Source organism: Peromyscus leucopus, chromosome 19 (assembly GCF_004664715.2).
Source record: "Peromyscus leucopus breed LL Stock chromosome 19, UCI_PerLeu_2.1, whole genome shotgun sequence".
Lineage (NCBI taxonomy): Eukaryota > Metazoa > Chordata > Mammalia > Rodentia > Cricetidae > Peromyscus > Peromyscus leucopus.
The window spans coordinates 50,486,219-50,506,177 of NC_051079.1; the positions used below are offsets into that span (position 1 = coordinate 50,486,219).

At 42.8% G+C, this 19,959-nt stretch overlaps 1 protein-coding gene across 1 annotated transcript in view; it reads right to left on the reverse strand.

Annotated features, from left to right (window-relative positions):
- Piezo2 (piezo type mechanosensitive ion channel component 2) overlaps nt 1-19,959 on the reverse strand; it is a 405,018-nt gene that overhangs the window by 130,449 nt on the left and 254,610 nt on the right. Inside the window, 2 exon segments of the mRNA XM_037197168.1 lie at nt 6,733-6,946; nt 8,865-9,075. Coding sequence (XP_037053063.1) covers nt 6,733-6,946; nt 8,865-9,075 — 425 coding nt within the window.

The following is a 19,959-nucleotide window of genomic DNA, read 5'->3' on the forward strand; positions in this document are numbered from 1 at the left end:
TGGAAGATGGAGGTCACCGAACTGAGTAAGCAGCCCAGACAAAGGTCCTGTAACCAGTTAGAAGCTGTAGCTGCAGGTGTCATGGCTGGTAGGATATCTCACTGCCTGAGGATTGGAGTCTACAGCATACCAGCTGAATATAAGTTGTCCAGACAGAATTGGGGGCTCCCATGCTTAGTCCCATAGACTTATACACTTGTAAACTTCCATTCATCTGTGGAGAATGTATATTCCTTTGGCTCCCATTGTTTATCTTTGTGATGAACACACACAAGCATTGCCTGGGACCTATTGACTAAGTCACTTAACCATTAAGAGTCTCCATGCAATGATATTAGTGTTTGCTTATAATTGTGTCTCTCCCTCCCTCCCAAAACTGCCAGTGAAACAAGGCTTTAGACAGATTGGCTCCAGGACATGGTGACTGTTGTCACAAAGGGACAAAGAAGTGCTAACAGCCTTGGGTTCAAGTCGACATTCCCTAGCATTAAAATGAAATAATCTACATTGATTTTCCCCCCAAACTCACTGGGCTCTTTTCACATAAAGTTTTTTGCCAAATTGAAAAATGAGGTGCAACCGAGCCTTTATTGGCTGATTCAGTATACTGACCCTCAGACCCATGGAACGCAAGCCAGGCATACCCAGGGATGCCAGCTGCCGCTGAGAAAACCTGGACCCTCTAAGGAAAGCAAAAGTGCAGGATCCTAGCAGAGAGACACGTAACATTTCTTAATTTTCCGAGTGTGTGCTACTTCCTTTACACCAGGAGAGGAAGATGGGAACCCTGGGATCTCTATTTCTCCTTTCACATAAAGCTGTTTCACAACTACCCCACAACAGGATAAAGAGCACAAATGACAGTGAACTTTGAAATGTTTGTCCTTTAATTTTTTTCTTCTTTGTCACAGAGTAAGTTTGCAATGTTGGCATTTCCGAATTTGTTGTTTCTTTTTTTTACATGGCTTTCGTGCTGAAATTAACAAGGGCTTTCCCTTCATCAAACACGATTCATTTTCTGATTGTGATTTATTGAGCTAGCAGATAAAGAGCAACAGCATAAGTCATCATTCTGGGTTCATTTAATAGTGTGTTTTCATGAGGACGACCCAGGGATCTCTCCTGTTGCTTCTACTGTTTCATTTTCAATTGTAGTTTAGGGTAAAAAAAAAAAACAAAACAAAACAAAATGAAAACAAGAATTTGAGCAAAAAAACCCAACTTTTCTAGTGAGTCTGTAAACAAGCTAGAGAAAGTTTAGGGGGTTGCAATAAGTTATACAGCAATGGGGGGGGGACCCTAGAGTGCAGCTGGTGCTTCCCATAAATGCGATGCTCATGAAGAGGAACAAGAAGAGAAGACATGGGTCCTGGGAGGACGGAAGCAGTTAGTTCAGCCCACTCCCCTGCCCAACACCCTCACCTATCTTGACCCGCTCTAGATAACTCAGATAAATGAGCAAGAGACCAGTCCAGTGTCACACTCAGGCTGTTTTTAGCCCAGCTTCCTTTAGGGATGATCTTCCAGGGAAATGTAGTTCAAAGCCATGTTAGCAAATCATCAAACTTGACTTTCAATACGTGTCATCAGCAAGTACAGAGAAATAAAGCTCTGTGCAAGCCAGTGCACAATGCACTGATCAAGCTCCCTGATCGCCACAGCACAGCAGCACACACAGGTTCTCCCACCTGCATCCCTGTCTCCTGCTCTGTGCTTCCATACTCCAAATGCAGGGTCCCCATTGGACAGAAGTGGTCCTGCACTCCCAGATTCCTAAGCTTGGTCATCTTCTCACTGGGAGATGCTGGGGTATCTCTGCACATATGCAGCTGAACTCGACATCAGCCCCATCATTTGGGTTCTTCCCCTTTTGCTCATCTCAAAAAGCAGAAGGTCTTTGCTCATATAGTGTCATTCCTCACAAGCTATTGTATTTTCATAAGAAATTTCTGTAGTCAGGCTAATAGGTATAATGGGACTCTACTAGTAACACATCATTCCAAACACTCGATATCATTTTGTACTCCATTAAGATGATACATGTTTGAAGCATTATTTTGCTCATTATAAATATGTTCATAACTGCCAAATAATGAGTCCTGAACTTTGCTTTGGAAAACTTGGTCATGCCACCACTGAATGTACACATGAAAGTGACCTCTACCTCTCTCCTAACTGAATACACCATATCAAACTTCCCCATCCACCCTGGTCTTTCCCATACATCCCAACAATCTCTTCTGTACTTTCTGCTGGGTAAAAGAAATGGGAATTTCCACCATAAACTGCATGAGCCTATAAGGAATCTAGCAATTCCTTGGGATCACAGGGCTAAATGACAGAGTTACCTAAAGAGGAATGGGATTTCCAAACTATGCTACACATAGGCATGGATTTCCACACAGCGCATACATGATGAGAGCATCATAGTTCTGTAGATTAACATAGTTCTGTCCCCAGACTATGGAAAGTTCTGGACGTTTCAGCAGGATTAAGCACTTCATAGTTCTGCAGAAGCTCTTTCACAATCAAGAGGACCAGGGTTGCAGCTGTTCCCCATGAGTTTGGCTTAGAGTGAAGGCTAAGTGATGCCCACCACAGCATCATTTATGACAGCAAAAATGAGGAACAACCCTCATGGTCAAAGCTCAGAGATGGACCAAGACATAAAAGCCACGCAGCCAAGCATGTTGCTATCGACAAAAAGTCCATTTTAGGAGGGTGTTACCTAACCAGGAAAATAACAAGCAGTAAGTATGGTATGTTACAAAACATATGGACAGGATTTAAAGTTTGTTTTTTGAAACTGTATTTATATGCACATGAAGACCACTGAAAGATACAGGGCAAAAGAATCAGCAGAATTTATTTTCGAGAGTTATAATTCCATTTCAAAAAAAGTACTTACTTATTCCATTTTTTTTCAAATATTCACCAATAAAGTTGTGTATAATACCATGACAAAAACTTCCATTAATTTTCTTCTGGGAATAAGGATGATTACTACCAGATTGTCCACTTGAAAACTTAAAAGAAGATAAAAACTGCTTTCTGATTCCAGAATCAACTTATCTGGAAGGTGGATACAAGTGTACGGGTCTTGGTAGTTACAAAAAACAGTGATAATGCCCATGCAAGATGACATCCATCTATCTATCCATCTATCTATCTATCTATCTATCTATCTATCTATCTATCCATCTATCTATCTATCATCATCCATCCATCCATGTATCTGTCATCTATCTATCTATCTATCTATCTATCTATCTATCTATCTATCTATCTATCTATCTATCATCTATCATCATCATCCATCCATCCATGTACCCATCTATCTATCTATCTATCTATCTATCTATCTATCTATCTATCTATCTATCTATCTATCTATCTATCTATCTATCTCTATCTATCCATCCATCCATCTATCTTACTATCATCATTAGTCTCTAGTTTGATTTCTTCTACTTAGATGTTATAATTTTAGGGTTAACAGCAATGCATTGGAATTATTTTTTGGGAAAATTAATGTCCTAAATTTCAGTATCCAAACGATACAATGTAACATGATCATCAAATTGGGAGCAAACATTCCTTCAAGGGAGTTAACTGTGGCCATGCCTTGTCTTTTCATATGCTGGTGAGCAACATAACTTGCTGCTGGTTGCTATAAAAGCTGAGAATGGCCGAGCGGTGGTGGCGCACGCCTTTAATCCCAACACTCGGGAAGCAGAGCAGCGATCTCTGTGAGTTCGAGTTAGCCTGGCTACCAAGTGAGTTCCAAGAAAGGTGCAAAGCTACACAGAGAAACCCTGTCTCGAAAAAACCAAAAAAAAAAAAGCTGAGAACGACAGACCTATCTACAAAGTTTCTGAAATAAAGCATAATTTGAATTCTGTGGCAGTTTGAACAAATAACTATGGTACCCTGTGGCACTCCTGTTATATTTTGCCATAGGATAGCAAACCATGGCCCATTGGCCACACCTGGTCGACCACCTGTTCTGCTTCATGTCTGGTTTAATATTGTTTATACATTGTAAATTGTTGGAGAAACTCAAAAGAAAAATAATATCTTAAGCAACATTAAAATAAAATGAAATTGAAATTTCAGCATCCTGACACTAAGTTTTGCTAGGATGTGGTCCTGTTGGTGCCTTCCATCTGGTTATTTCCCCAGAGGACAACTTCTCCATATAACTGTGACAGAATTCATGACCCATAGAACATGAACTGACCCTTTACAGAGAGAAAAGGAACTAGACGTGTTTTCATGATGGTTCTAAGTAATCTCTGTTTCCCACCGTCAGCCTGCAGATGGCAGAAAAGAACCTAAACTAGGAGGAAGGGAAGCTGCCGCCCCACAGAGGATGTTTACATTTCCAATTAAGTCATTGCTGAAAAAGCCAGCCCTTCCAATAGTACAGAGTAGTCTTATATATGTTTAATAAACCAAAAAATTAAATGCCTAAAAGAAACTGAATGATTCATTTAGCTCACTGCTAATGTCTGTACTAAGGTTGAGCATTTATTCACTCCCACCCAAAACAAATATTATGCAATATGCACCATTAAAGAAACTCCTAAGTTTTAATGTGTCTATATTGCATGCTTCTCCTATTAAACTGAATTACAGTTCTTAAGTTTACAAGTGAATACCATCAGTTGAGCCAATTGGGACTGTCATTACTGGAGTGCATGTGTGTGTGTGTGTAGTGTGTGTGTGTGTGTGTGTGTGTGTGTGTGTGTGTGTGTGTGTGTGATCAACTCTGTTTTAACTGAATTTAAATGGTATTAGGGTTAATATGTGTTAGTACTGTAGGGACATAAACTCAAAATGGCATTCTTTTTATATATGAATCAATGAGACCATATATTCTTCTTCATAGTTACCACCATGTAACAACCAGACTGGATTGCAGACCTCTGTTCCTGAGATGGTCATATCATCCATGGTCTTTTTCAAGACAGGCTCCTCATTTCTCAATGAGAGAACAACACTGAGCCACTTTGCAGGGGTGTGGCAGAGACAGGAATTTTGGCTCCTCCCACTCATGCTCTTGAACACCTTTTTCTTTTTTCTTTTTTTTTTCGAACTTTCTCTGAAACTCACTTCCAGGCTGGCCTTGAACTCACAAAGATCAGTGCTGGGATTAAAGAACCACTTCTTGAACACCTTTGTGGTAACTTTGAACTGTGAGCTTTTGATAGACAAAGAACGTATGGACAAAATGATAGATAACTCCATACTTAGCATGCAAATAATACTGTCTACTCCCTGAGTCTTTTTTTCATAATCTATCATTTTTGTGGTGAAACCATCATAACAGAAATTTGTGATGTTCAAATTTTATCACAACACTTCATCCTTAGATGTAGCTCCTAGAATAATGACAGCCTCGTACTCACAAATAAAGAAATTTGCAATAAATCTAAGAAATTAGCCATATTCCCTTAATATCACTAATCTCAGTGTCCCTCACTTAGCCCAGGATCTTTGAGGGACTTGCTGTTGGCTCAGCATAGAGATGTCCTGCACATGCGTCTGGGTGTCCAGTTATCCTTCAAACCAGCCTTGTTCTTTCCACACTCAAAATACGATCATTTTTAACAAAAATTAAACTGACTTTTTTTTTTTCGAGACAGGGTTTTTCTGTGTAGCTTTGTGCCTTTCCTGGGACTCACTTGGTAGCCCAGGCTGGCCTCGAACTCACAGAGATCCGCCTGGCTCTGTCTCCCGAGTGCTGGGATTAAAGGCGTGCGCCACCACCGCCAGGCTCTTTTTTTTTTTAAACTGATTTTTGAAGAGAGAATATAGGAGACCACATTCTGAGTTTTTCTGGCTGTTTTCATCTGGGGCAATTTGAATTATTTCTGAGTTTTCCATAACTTGTAGTTTGGAGGTCACATCTAATCGCTGGATACCAGGACACTGTGTGTCTCCAACACACGCAGGTCTCCTGGTGTCAGGCATATCAACGTTGGTCCATTCATGAACGCGGGAAGCACTGTGTAAGCGGTTCCCTTGGCAGTGGGAGACATCAGGGAGGCAACCGTGCAGATGGCTTCATCCCTACAACACTCAAGGAAAGATTTCAGGCTGTGGCCGGGATCCAACACTTCACTTGCAAGGATACAGAGTAGCTTTCTAATCCTTCTATTCCTTTCCATTTCATCAGCTGCCACTGTCCTGTGGGGAGGAGCTCCCCCTTTGAACTGCCAATGGCCTAGAATTTTCCCCGAAAGCTAAAGTAAGTTCTAAGTTCTCTAATTTCCATTTGCACAAAAATGAGCTGGCATAATAACCATGCTCAACTCAGGCAAATAGTTACACATTTCACGTTCTCTAAAATTCTGGATTCCGGTATTTTTAGTTTCGCGTGTTTCTACGGTCAATTTGTTATTGTTTCTGATGCTCAGTTTGCCATTATATGTGTGGCCTGTGAGAGCTCTGTCTAGCTAGATGATATAACATGGTTTTGTGTCCTCTGCTCAGATCTTGTGTCTCCCCTGTGTGCTCCAGACAGCAGTCCTTCCTGTCCCCAATGCCAGCAGCACCTTCCTCTCAGAAGACCTTCCCGTTCTTTCTAGACTGTGTTCTCAATAAAACTACAGGATTAGGACTGCTTCCCTGCCGTGCCAAATCCTTGCTTAATGCACCAACTGTCAGATTAACAAGGGTTGGCGAAGGGATGTGGGCTTCTTCGGACATACGGATGGTCTCTCCTACCTTGCATAGTAGTCGTTGGGTGGAACTGCTTCTTGGAAGAACTGAAACTGGTAGAGATAAAGTCCAATCAGGTGCCCAGCCGTGAAGATGGCCAACAGGACACAGAGGCAGCCGAACAGCAGTGGGTCAAAAGTCCGGCACCAGGACCACCAGGTGCACAGACCCAGGAACACGAAGAAGTACACAGCTGACGTCAAAGACGGCAGCATCATGCCTAAGGAGAAGAAAACAGCGCAGCCATGACCAGGGGACAGGACCGGATGTTTGCTTGCCCAACGGTGAGTGTACTGACTGGAAAGGATGTAAATTTCCTTCATGTACTTTATCGTGACTGAGATTTCAATGCTATTCATCATCATCTGTCAATATCATCAGAATCCTAAACGCTCTACCCATTGTAGGAAGAAGCCACACCTGGAGGGAGTAATGGTATGAGCTTATTTAAGACAAGTCATGAAGGACCCCCCCCCCCCCCCCCCCAGCATTTGAGCTGAGGAAACACTTCCTTCTCTCACCAGGAGAACTGAACATGCACCACAAGGTTTTCTATTTCTAACTTATCCTCCAAGTTACAGGAATATATGTACACTCATTCCAACTTTTCTCTATAACAGTTGGTTTTGTTTCATTTTTTTAACCAATTTTTTATTTTTTATAATATTTAGGACATTAATTTTATTAAAAAAATTATTTTTTAACCAAAATTATTAAGTAAAATTTTCTTTGACAATTTCACACTTGTGCATAACACATTCTGACCACTCTCATCCCAGCCCTCCCCCACCTACTGCTTGCTCTCCTCCTCCCTACAAATTTCTTTCTCACATTCATGTATATTACTTTTTAAAGATTGATTTTAGTGTGTGTGCATGCATGCATGTGTACGTGTGTATGTGTGTCTCTTATCTCACATGTCTATATGTGTGTGTTTTAAGGTTTTTTTTTTTTTTTGTGTGTGTGCATATCATTTGTATGTCCTCACTCACATGCCTGCAGGTGTCTACAGAGGTCAGAAGAAGGCACTGAATAAGGGCAACTGGTGTTATAGGTGGTTATGAGCTACCTCTACCTGACATGGGTTCTAGGAACCCAACTTGGGTCCTCCAGAAGAGCAGCAAGGGCTTTTAACCACTAAGCCACCTCTCTAGCCCCTTGGTTTTGCTTTACGACCAAGATCATCTGCTGGGTTTAACCAGGGCTGTTGTGTGACCATGGTATTGGACTTTTTTTCCAGCTAAGATTTATAGAAATACACACACACACACACACACACACACACACACACACACACACACGTGTGTGTATGTATATATACATATATATAGCATCTACCATATATATATGTATATATATATATATATATAGTAGATGCTATAGTCTCATTACAATTTTGCTCTACCTTATGAGGCAACTCATTTATATATGGCTTAAAGCAAGTTTATCAGGGAGTTTGAACAGACTTCTCATTAAAATATTGGGTTTTATTTGCAGAAAGTTCTACTCCCTTCTTGTTGTATTTTTCCTACGAAAAGGAAGTTATTTCACCTTTGTGACTTTAGTCTGAGTGAGTCCACTTTAAAAAGTTCCCAGTGCGGTAGGCAGAGGGAAGGCAGGAGGGGAAAGGTTGAGACAGCATTCGATGACATTATTATGGAACAAGCAGAATGTGGCCAACATTTAAAGGAAGTTACTGTCTGTGGAAGGAGATTGCAATCTAACTTGGGAAGAAAAACTGTATATCCTGGGGAGTTAAATTAAGATTTCAAATACTCCATGATGTAAAGATAGGGTTGGCTCTGTACACACTCAAATAATGAATTGCCAACAGATCAGAGTTCAAAGTTTCTGGGAAGAGAACTAGCTCTTACTTTAATCTAAACATATTAAAATGAGATCACTTGGATGTGGAAACGATGATTGGACAGAGATTAGCAGTCTTTTTGAAAGCCTCGAGGCTAGAAATGGAGCAAGGAAGCCAAGATGGTTACCCAAGTGGCTGGCTCTACAAGGTCACCGTGGTATGCTGAGGCCCTGGGTCCACTGTCATCTTCTTTCCCTTTGATCCTGTCTTTTGCTGTGCCCATCTTGGCCTGTGACTTTCTCTGGGGGAAGCCGCCACGGGGTACACTCACCTGAGGAGCCCAGCAGGATGGTCACCACGACCTTGCCTGCCGTGGTTATCATGTTGCCAATGAACTCCTTCAGCTTGGAGGCCACGGAGGCGAGCCTGCGGAACATTTTTAACTTTGTGCTTTCTTCCAGCTCGCCTTCCATGCCTTCCTCTCCATCTAAGTCCTCCTCATAGATCAGTGCCTCCTCCGAATCCATCTTCTCTCCTCCAGCCTAAAGAAGTGAAAAGCAGAAGGCAGCAGCGGTTCATACTCCTGTGGCCCCGGGGTTCCTAATCTGTGGGTCAGTCCCTGGGGTCAGCTTCACCAATCAGTAAAATGACCCCCGGGTCTCTTGGCAGTGAGTCCAAGCTACTCTGATCTTCCCTGAAGGAGAACACAGGCAATAGCCCCAACCTTGGAGTCCCAGTGGCATACCCTGTTTCTTACATGTACTCTGTCCCGTGCTCCCTACATGCACCCATTCTTTTACAGGTAGAAGGAAACTCCCACAGCCATTAACAATCTTCACCGTGGTTTGTCTGAATTGTTGCTGTTTTTTGTTTTTTGTTTTTGTCTCAACTCTAGTCTGTTCTTCTGCTGGCTGGTTTTATAGAACCATTGAAGGAAACTAGGGCAGAGGTGGGGATGGGTAATGATCAGAGCATTGGCGTCTCTCTTCCTTCTTAAGTTTATGTTTGCTGGTCATCACAGGATTTCCTGACCAGGACAGTGGTCTTGGGCTGCTTGGCCAACAGTGCTGCAGCTTCCTGTCAGGTCCTTTAAGAGGATGCTATGCTGATTGGATCTTGCAGAATTCAGTGCCTTGGTACTGTCTCATTAGGGATGGAAGGAGAAGCAGGAGGCAGAAAAAAAATACATATCTCCAGGCACTATTTTAAACTGAAAGTGTAAAGGGGGTTCTGACTGTTTTTAAAGACTAAATAAGGATTTTATTTTTCTCATTAGAATCACTCTTTAAAGGGTTTGGAATTTTTGAAAGGAATCACATAGAAGCTATCTCCAAAGACAAAAAGTGTCTGGCCAAGATGAGGGACACCGCATTTGTCCCGAGGCTGACAGGCTGCATATAATTGGCCTGGATGAGGAGAGCATCTGGCTGGGGCCAGAGAGAGACTCAGCCTGGGCTACACCTCTGGAAAAACCAGTGAAGTCTGGATTCTCTGTTCTTCATGGCACAGGCTCCTTCTTGAGATACTCAGCTCAGAGAATCACAACACTCCTTCATAGGGTCTGGTTTTCAGTAGGCTGAGTTCACTGAGGAAGATGGGCCCTGAAGTGTTGGTGCCAAGGTGACATTCCAAGGGCTTGGAGGATTCAAAGACATTTATTAGCAAGGAGGGGGTAGACCATAAGGGCCTTGAGTTAGCCAGTGTGTAAAAACGGCTGAGGGCACTCCTCCACCTAACCTGATCCAACAACACAGGTGCATACACATACCCATGAACATACATGTATTTACCCACATACACACATACACACTTCCCAAACAACCTTGCATATGCCTATATACATGCAATTATGCACTTGTACAAACCCATGCACAGCCATGTATATATCCATACACATGAGCATACATGCACACACATTTGTACTTATACATATGCACACACACACAAATACATCCCTCCCACAAACATATGTTCCCCTCTCCCCAACAGGATTTAATCCTGGACTGACTAAAGTCTGTACATGTAAACGAGGTTCTTTGCAGTTCATCACGACATACCCATGGGTTCTGCATGTGCAGATTCAACAGTCAGATGAGTAACACCTGAAAAATTGAGGTTGTGTTGAATTTGCAGCCTCTTCTCTGGCCGTTATCCTTAAGCATTGACATTTGGTTGGGAAGATGTGCACAGGTCCTGACACTATGTAGCTCTTCTAAAAGGGACTCCAACAAGTGTGAATTTAGTTATCTTCAGGGTTCCTGGATCAGACCTCTCATGGAAGCCAATAGATGCGTGTATTTATGTCTTTTCCAAGGCAGAAAGAGGAGTCTGCACTTTTTCGTGAACATGCTTTATCCATCCAAGACCCAGTGTGTCTGAGGGTTCTAGTGAGAGACCCAGTAATACACACACAGAAGCTAGTAAACCAATGAGCAAGCTACACATCCCATAATAAGGGCTCTTCAGAGAGGTCAAGTGGGATGTAGCTGTGACTGAAGGGGGTTGGCTATAGTAGATTCTGAAGTCAAGGAGACCCTCTCTGAAGAGGTGACATTTAGACAAAGATGTAAATGTCCCAGAGTCACCAGCCATGTGAAAGTCCCAGGAAAGAGCACCCTGGGCAAAGGGAAGAATCGTTCAAAGGCTCTATGCAAGGGGACAGAGAGAGTGACAGGAAGCAGTGTCCCCAGTCCACGGCCTCTTTCCTTCCTTTCTCATTCTCACACGTGACTTTACATTCTAGTTTACAGACCGGAGGTCTGCAAACTGCATGGGATCCCTCAGATAACCTCTCTGCAGTCTGCCTGTGATACACTCACTCTGTTCTCCTTCTGTACTTCAGTCACGGTGATCCATCTGCTCAGCCAGTCATTCTCTTGTGGACCTCACATCACAATGTGCCCCATGCCTTTCAGATCACCCCCAATGAACTAATTCACTCTGCACTGTAGTCTTAGAATAATGTATCCCTCCCACCTGTATTGGCCACCCAAGGTGGAGCCTTGGTAAGATTTAGCCAGAATCCATTCCACGTTTCCATACCTAATTCCTCTTTAATCGGTTCTAACTGGACTTGGTCCTCTCACCTGTCTCTCTAAATGAGGAGCACGGTACTGTGTGTTTTACAGAGTGATTCTGGTTGCTGCCTGGGAATAAACAGATGGAAGTCAGAAGGTGTAAGTTGACTTTGAGTTTGTCTTGTTGTACGAGTGGATGTCCATGGCCCAGGCCACAGAACTCATTGGGAAATGTGAGGTGGGATGGGGAGGAGGGGGGCGGACAGGGAGAGTGATAGGCAGCTTTGTACATTTATCTTTAGTGAAGAGAAGGGACATCTAAGAAGAAAGCAAATGTTCCTCAGGACACCATGCCTCCTTTTCAAAGTTCAGCTCCAAGATGCTAAGCAGGCAGCTAGCACAAGTTGAAAGTGAAAGTAGAAACTCAGAAGGTCAATCTGGGATCATTGGAACCCAGCTGAAGGATTCCCTCAGAATAATTCAGAGAAGGCTCATCTTTCAGATGCTGCTCACCTAGGCCTGCCTTTCCACTCATATCCATATGGTTTGCCTAGGAGCATGTTATGCAGGGATCAGCTTTGGAACCAGAACCCACAGGTTCTCTTTATCGCTTTTCCTTGTGGGCATACTATCTCCAGGCTATGGGACCTCTTCTCCACTCCAGCAGGTGTGGCCCCCATGCTAGCCCTTCCTCTAACTCCACCACTCGACAAGCAGAATCCATCCTGTGCAGCTACAAGAAGATGCCACCCTTAACAATCCCAGAAAAGCAGCTTCCCTCCTGACACCAGGTGAGCGGGTCCCTCATCATCACCACTCCATCACCACCCCATCACCACCACCACCGCTGCCACCACCCCAGCCCCTGGAAGGAAGTGTAGCAAAAATCTTACTATACTTGAAAAGTGAAAACATGGTAGGGACCTCCTGAGTAACAGGAAGAAACGCATTCATAACTTGCATGATAGAGGACCCATTATTTCATTAGAGAATGGCTACAGATGTTGATTCAATCACAGTACTCTCTGCTCACAAGCCTTGGTGAGGTTACACAAATGCCTTCCTTTGCTTGACCTCTCAGAGACAAGAAAGCGGTATGGGAGGTTTAAGAGCATGCCATTGCACTTTGTGGCTCTAGATTCTCTAGGTGTTTTCACACCAGCTTCCCCGAGGCCCTCAGATGTAAATGTGTTTCAAGCCTGCCAAACTGATAGCAGGTGGGTCTGTGTCTGTGAGCCTCACTGTCCTATTCATTCAGCCAGGGTCAGATCTCCCACTAGTCACCTTAGGTGGCATATTAACAGACAGGCCCTTTCCCCATCGAAGATTCTTCTGCTGACCTATACATGCTGGACTTTGGCAGGAGTAGAGAATTACACTTACTAGCAAGCAGCCTTGCTTGCTGGAGAATTCTGGCACCTCATAGGAACACTACTTGAACTCTGTCTTGAGCAAACAAGGAGCAATTGAAAACAAAGATTTAACTCCTGTGATTCCTAAGCCACCTCAGAATTCAAACGAGAGGTTAACCTTTACCAGTATAATAAAATCTCTCATAGAATTATTATTTTTGTCAAACATAAACTTATTTAGACCTTTATGTCCTTTACTCTGTCTCTTTAAAAGATGTTGATTTTGACAGGAAGTCCTTATCCCCTGTGACAACAGGGATGGACTTCTAGGACATTGTGCTCCATGGAACATATTCAGTCCAGAAAGAACAATGTGACATGATGTCACTTGTTTATGGATTCTAGAAGCCAAACTTCAGAGTGGAGAGTGAGGATATCAGTTGCCATAGGTGCTGGCCAGGTGGGCAGGTGTAGGGAAGTCCCTGGCCAGAGGGTGTAAGGTTCTGTTCAGCAAGAATGTGCTTTGGTGATCTACGGTACACCAGAGTGTCTATAGTATTAACTAATAATTTTTTTTTAAAACAGATACAGAAGAAAGTGAAGTATCCTCAACACAAAGAAGTAGTCATAGTAATTGATGTATTCAATTGTATAATTTGATCATTCTACAAATTATCCATCTATTAAAACACCATATTGTTTTATATATAAATAACTGCAGATATTATATGTAAATTGCAAATAAAGTATAATAGTACTACTGAAAAAAAAAGTCCCTGGTTTTAGATGTAGATGCAACATGTTAGGGTGTATGTTTCAGTGCTGTGGACACGGTCTCCTCCCAGGACATCTGGTTTCTGCACCTGAGGTGGCATATCCCACAGACTGTCCTTTCCCATAGATTTTGACAAAGATATAGAACTACTTTTGATAGGACCTGAACATCCATATTTCTTACCCTCAACACCATATAACTCTGTCTAAGGGCATAAAACCCAAGCCTATCTGGGGAACATCAGACCAAGAGTTTGCCAGGCTCCACCTCAGACTCAATGAGTTAGAATCTGGAAGTTCCTGGCAGAGACGATCAAAGGTCCCCTCACAGCAATTCTAGACAGCCATCTTGGCTCCATATCCTGGCTGTTAGGGAGCTACTGGCAAGGATGTTGGACAGTGTAAACATTTTTTTTTTTATTCTATTCTCTGCAAAATACATTGAAGAAATGTGTCTCTGGTACTTCCTCGGGTTTCACTGAAATCTTAAACCCCAAACCTGAGCTTCAGCTGCAGTTGAACCCCTTCATCTCTGTGGCGAAAAGCACGCTTTCAAAGGCATTTCTATAGATGTCTGTCAAAGTCACATGGAATAAGTCCAAAGGTCTGAGAGTCAAAGGGAACATTTTCCCAAGTGTCACCCTTGTTTATGCATTATTTACTTTTTAAAGTTAACAATTTATCTTAACAAAATGGGTTCATCCCACAGAAGAGTCCAGAGATGGGAGGGGAAAGTGCTGGGACTCATCGCAGAGGACAAATAATCTCCCCTGTCATAGCAAGGAGAGAGGCAAGGACAGAGAGGCTGGGGTGCCATCATGCATGCTGGGTCCGTCTCTGTCAGTGGCAGCACTTGACACACAAATCTCTTTATTCTGTTGCTGGCCTTGCTTTGGAACATTATTTTCCCACTTAGTAAAAGCAATGTACATCTTCTATCTCATTTGGAAAGTGGGTGCAGATGTTGCTTGCGACCCTCTCCAAAGAGCTCTGGCAGTTTACTCAAGATACAAGGACAACTGAGGCACAGGACAGAGGCCAGTCAGGTAGCAGACTGTGGATCTGTGGGAGTCTACAGATAGTTCTGTTCCTGAGACTCAGGATCTCTGGAACATTTCTGACCCTGGGAGAGAAAGATTTCCAGGTTAAACTACCAAGTTAGAGAGGGCAATGGCCTCTAAGAATGACATGACATCATTTGAAAGAGAAATGAACAATGAAGATGCACTAAATCAGATTGGCCATTTATTTTAAAGGGATTTTCCTTTAAGATGTCACTTACTAGAGCACCCTAAAACTAAGCCATTCTTTAGGTACGGAGACAGGAATCCTTCCACACACACCATGAGGACCACTTGGTGTATCTTTGGTGTCAGATACTATTACTGACAACCTTGCCTATTCCCTCTTCTGGGGATCTGCTAAGGATAGCTCTAAATGCAAACCCCAGGGCACTGAGGGATGATGGCAGAAGCAGCACTTTGAGGATACATGATTCCTTCTTGGAACCCACAGAACAACATGTGGTCTAAAACGCAAACCAAGTAAACATCGTTTGGTCTTAGCTATGAATGTGTCACAAGGCCAAGCAGGGCTGGACTTGCTTTGGAACCAACAGATTTCCTTTAGTTCTCATCTGTATACACACACACACGCACACACACACACACACACACACACACACACACCCTCCTCATCCTCAGTGCCTCCATCCATCCACTCGTCTATCCATTCCTTATTCTACCAAGCACCTTGTTACCATGCCCCATGTTATGTGTGGCATGGGATGCAGCAGAGAACCTGCCATGAGATACTCAGTAGTTATGAGTGCGTGCGTGCGTGCGTGCGTGCGTGCGTGCGTGTGCATGAACCAGGTAGATAAAACTTTATAAAATTGGAATATAATATCCTGAGCGTAATGAGAGGAAAGAGGATTCACTGCCTGAGACATCTAGTGGACATGATTAGAAAGAACCAATTCTTGAGAAGCAAAGCAGAAGACGAAAGCCAATGCTTGTTGGATATTATTCATACAACATGCTGGCACACGGTAAAAGGTATGGCAGGTGAATGTGACTTTGGGACAAGCATCTCCATCGTCATCTCCAGCAAAGCAATCATTCAAGATAGACTGCTTACATCTAGGTCCATCCTACCATGAGTCAAAGCCCTAAGTATGAGAAGACACAAGTTTGTGCAACTAGTTCTGGCCCAAGGCTTGCCTTGGGTGCTTGGCTCCCCCTGCCTTATGCTCTGGACCACTCTGCCCAAGTTTCCCTGTGAGCATGCCATACCCTGAGGCTCAGAGGATGGGGACTTCCCCAAATCCCTGATTGTGTCCTTCAGGAGCTGTGAAAAGTGTCTCCTGCTGTACCACCAGGAGCGGCAGCATTGTGTGTCTGGGACAGCCACAGACAGGACATTTCTCTCACTGTAAGTCACCGGGTGTGAGGTTTGCAGGTGTCTGGGCAGCTGCCCAACTTCTTGCCACTCAGAACAGCTCCACGTGGCAAATGTCTGCTAGAAAACTCAGGGTCTAGGAAATTTAATACCAGTGACTTTGGATTAAATCTCAGGTTAGAAATGAGCAAATGCCAAGTGTCTAATTAGAAGGTGCCAGGAGAATGATTGATTTCTCCTATTCTTTGTTTCTTGCTCTGGAAAAAAAAAAAAAAGCATGCTCTAAACTTCACAGCCTTCTGGTGAAGGCACAGCTCAGGTGATCATTCTGTCTGCCAAAACTCTAGTGTCACGGTAGCCTGAGGAATGACGGGTGCTAGAAAGCAAAGTGCAAGTTTTGAGTTTAGGGATGTATTTACAAAATACATCGCAAGAGCTAAGAGATGCACCCTAAATTTTCAGCGGCTTTTACTGGGATATAATTTATCCCTTCTTTCCTTCCTTCCCCTCCCTTTCTTCCTTCTTTTCTTCCTCTCTTCTTTCCTTCCTTCCTCCCTTCCTTCCACTTCCATCCTTTTCTCCTCCCATTTTGTTTTTTTTTCCCTTCCTTTTTGAGACAAGGTCTCATGTAGCTGAGGCTGGCCTTGAACCCCTCCTGATCCTCCTGCCTCCACCTCCCAAGTGCTGGCATTACAAGCATGCACCATCACACACGCCTGACTGGAATATTCATTTATACTCTATACACTCTATTTATTAAGTATGCCTCTTTACACAGGCCAAATTATGGTTGCACTTTCTATTTGAAAAAGCTTCTGTCAGAGCATTACTTGGAAATATTATTTGCTTAAAAGCACGGTCTCAAACCTTAGGAAATATGGAGTCATAGTTATAAGTACAGAAATAAACAGGTAGGTGTATTTTAGTGATGCCATATGCTGTCGCATTGCACAGATAAGCTTTTCTATACAATTTGCTTTTCACGATGTAACTCTTATTTTTTAAGATTCCAGAGTGAGAATCTTTCTCCCAATGCTGATTAGCAGATCTGCTTTTGAATAAAAATGAACACACAAACAAGACCTCAGACACCTCCCCCCAGGGCGCCTTTCCTGCATGTGAGGAGTATGACCTCTAATCCAGGCCCAGATAACACACCACACCCCTACTTCCCCAGCAATCTCTTAGGAGAACCCCTGGATGGGCAAATGCTTCCAAATAGCAAATGTCAGCCTCATCAGTGGATCAAGAAAGGCCTCATTGCTTCTTGGAAATGGGGCTGTGTTTGAAAAGGAATTCTCCCAGGCACCAGGAGATTAATCTCACCATTTCTCCACTGAGAAAAATAAGGAAAAAACAACACCAGCAAGCACTATTCTTTTACATAGTCAGAACTAAACATTTTAGAGTGCAAAAGCCAAGATTTGGAAGTAGCAGGAAGTATGCAGGGCCCTTCAGAAGTGAAATAAATGTCTCTGCTTATTTTGGCTATGTGTTCCAGTTCCTCTCAGACTGACTCCAGATTGTCAAGTCAGAAGTATTTCCCTGATGGTGAATTCTCCAGGATTCACTCACCACCCTTCCCCTGGCCTACCCACTTGGCTGGAATGAGCAGAGAGAATGAGCATTAATATCTGAAACAGTCCTAAACAAATTCAACTGAAATAGAAAAGAACCCCCTAACAATTGATACAAGTAGTAGTCTCTTAAAGGCTGTTTGTGATATCCACTGTGTTATCTTTGAATAAAAGGATTTAAATATATATCTATATATCTATATATATCTTGTGTATCTATTCAAATCAGTTTCAAACAGGACAGAATTGTCACAGGTGTAAGTGTGAAAATGGGGTGAGACCAGGATGGAAATGTGACCTTAGAATTAATACATGTGTTTGTCTTATTCTCTCTTCTTTATCAGAGGTACCCTACCCTTAACTACAGGCCACCCCTGCATTGATGGCTGCACGTGGTCCTCTTTTAATGACTTTTAAACTCAGCCATGTTGAGTTATTAGTGTCACAGAAAGATTTTTTTTTCCACTGAGTTGGGTTAGTTGATTTAGCACCTTGAATATTAGTTTTCTGTAATTCTCAAATCAGAAAACAAAATAGGGAAAGGAAGCAGTGACTTATTAAGCACCCCCAAATTACGTATACATTGTGCTATGTGCTACTGTTTTTATAGTTGCAACAAATACATAATGTACCACTCATATTTTTTGGTGCTCCTGATTGAGCCCAGGGCCTCAGAAATGGTAAGCACATTCTTGTCTACTGAGCTATACCTCCAGTCTACTAGTCCCACTTTATAAAGACAATAATCGTCTCCAATATTACTCAGCCAGTGTGTGTTAGCCTCCATGTCTGCTCTCAAAGACCAGTATCCAACAAATACCCCTTAGGCTGCACGCACAGTGGGAGAGCACCAAAGCACAGTCTTGTCTTTACAGACAATAATAAAGAAAATCCTAAATGTGCAAAATTTCAGTTAGTGGTCTTACTGCCACAAACTAGGACACTTTTGGCCAATGATTATTTAATCAAAATGTTTTCAAAACTGTAAACATTCTAAAATAATAGTGCAATATAAAAACATACTCTATCAACATTCCCTCTTAAAATCACACCATAAACAGGAAGAAAAATGTTTCCAAATTATATCCAGTTTTGGGATTCTTTAACAGCCACTCTGCTGTAAATACTTTTTATACTTTGTATCCTTTTTTTGCCCTAAAATATCAGAATATAGATTGCCTTTAATTCATAAGATTTTAGGCATAATATAAATTCTAAATTTCACATTATAGAATTATATTTCCTCCATAGTATTTTGTTTTGACATAGTACTTGTGGCAATTTTCTGCTTATTTGTGAAGTAGATAAACACTTCACCATAATCGAGGATTCTCCTTCTTTGATGCATGCATGGTGAATGTTCCTAATGCATGCAACTCCTGATGCGTGCATGTTGAATGCTCCTAATGTGTGCAAGACTTCCTGCCAGAGTTTATGACTAAACCACCTGGCATATACTGTGTGCCAAGTATACAAATCATGTATTTCCGAGTAGCTCTTTTCTTTGGAAGTTTTATCTTTTTCTCTAAAAATGTCAACTACTTCTTTAAATTGGTGCCACTGCTGGGACAACATGCAGTCTTTAGAATATGGCTGTGCTCCGGTGTGGGTCAGAAGGGAGTGTGGTGGGGCCTGTGGCGTGTATCCACCCGAGACACAACCTCTAACACGCTCCTCATCTAACAGGTGCTCCTGAAACGTCTTCATTTGTTATATTATTTTCAAACATTCCCTTACTTTTCTAACTAAAATCTTTTCTCCTTCTGGAGCACTATTAAATTGCTGGACTCAAATACTCTGGGCTAACACAAAAAGTTGGAGGGTAAAGTACACAGTTACACAGCCACACCTCAGGGTGGAGCCACATGGGCTGGAGAGTTCAGAGGGTGGGGTAATTAGCACCGTTTGTCTTCAAAAGTTTCTGTGTGCTGCTTCTCAAAAATTCTGTAATAGTGAGCTGTGGAGCAAGTGGGCTGTAATGCTGGGGACAACCTTTCAGGCTTGGCCATCTGATACAGCGCTAAGGCACCATGAGGCCAGATGGTCAGCTGAGGTGAGGAATGCTCAAGCAGGCTGCTCCTAACTCCACTGTGAGGCCCTGAGGAAAGACGGCACTCACATGCCCATCACCTGTGTCCTCATCACCAAGGTGTGGGTGTGAGTGTGTCTGCCCAGCAGCATCACCCAGGCTGCTCTGTACAGCGACAGTGCTCACTTGGGCCTCCCTCACAGGGAGCCTCACAGCTTTCTGCACATGGACTCCACACAGTCTCAGAGGGGAGGTCCTGGGGCCCGAAGAAGAAAGA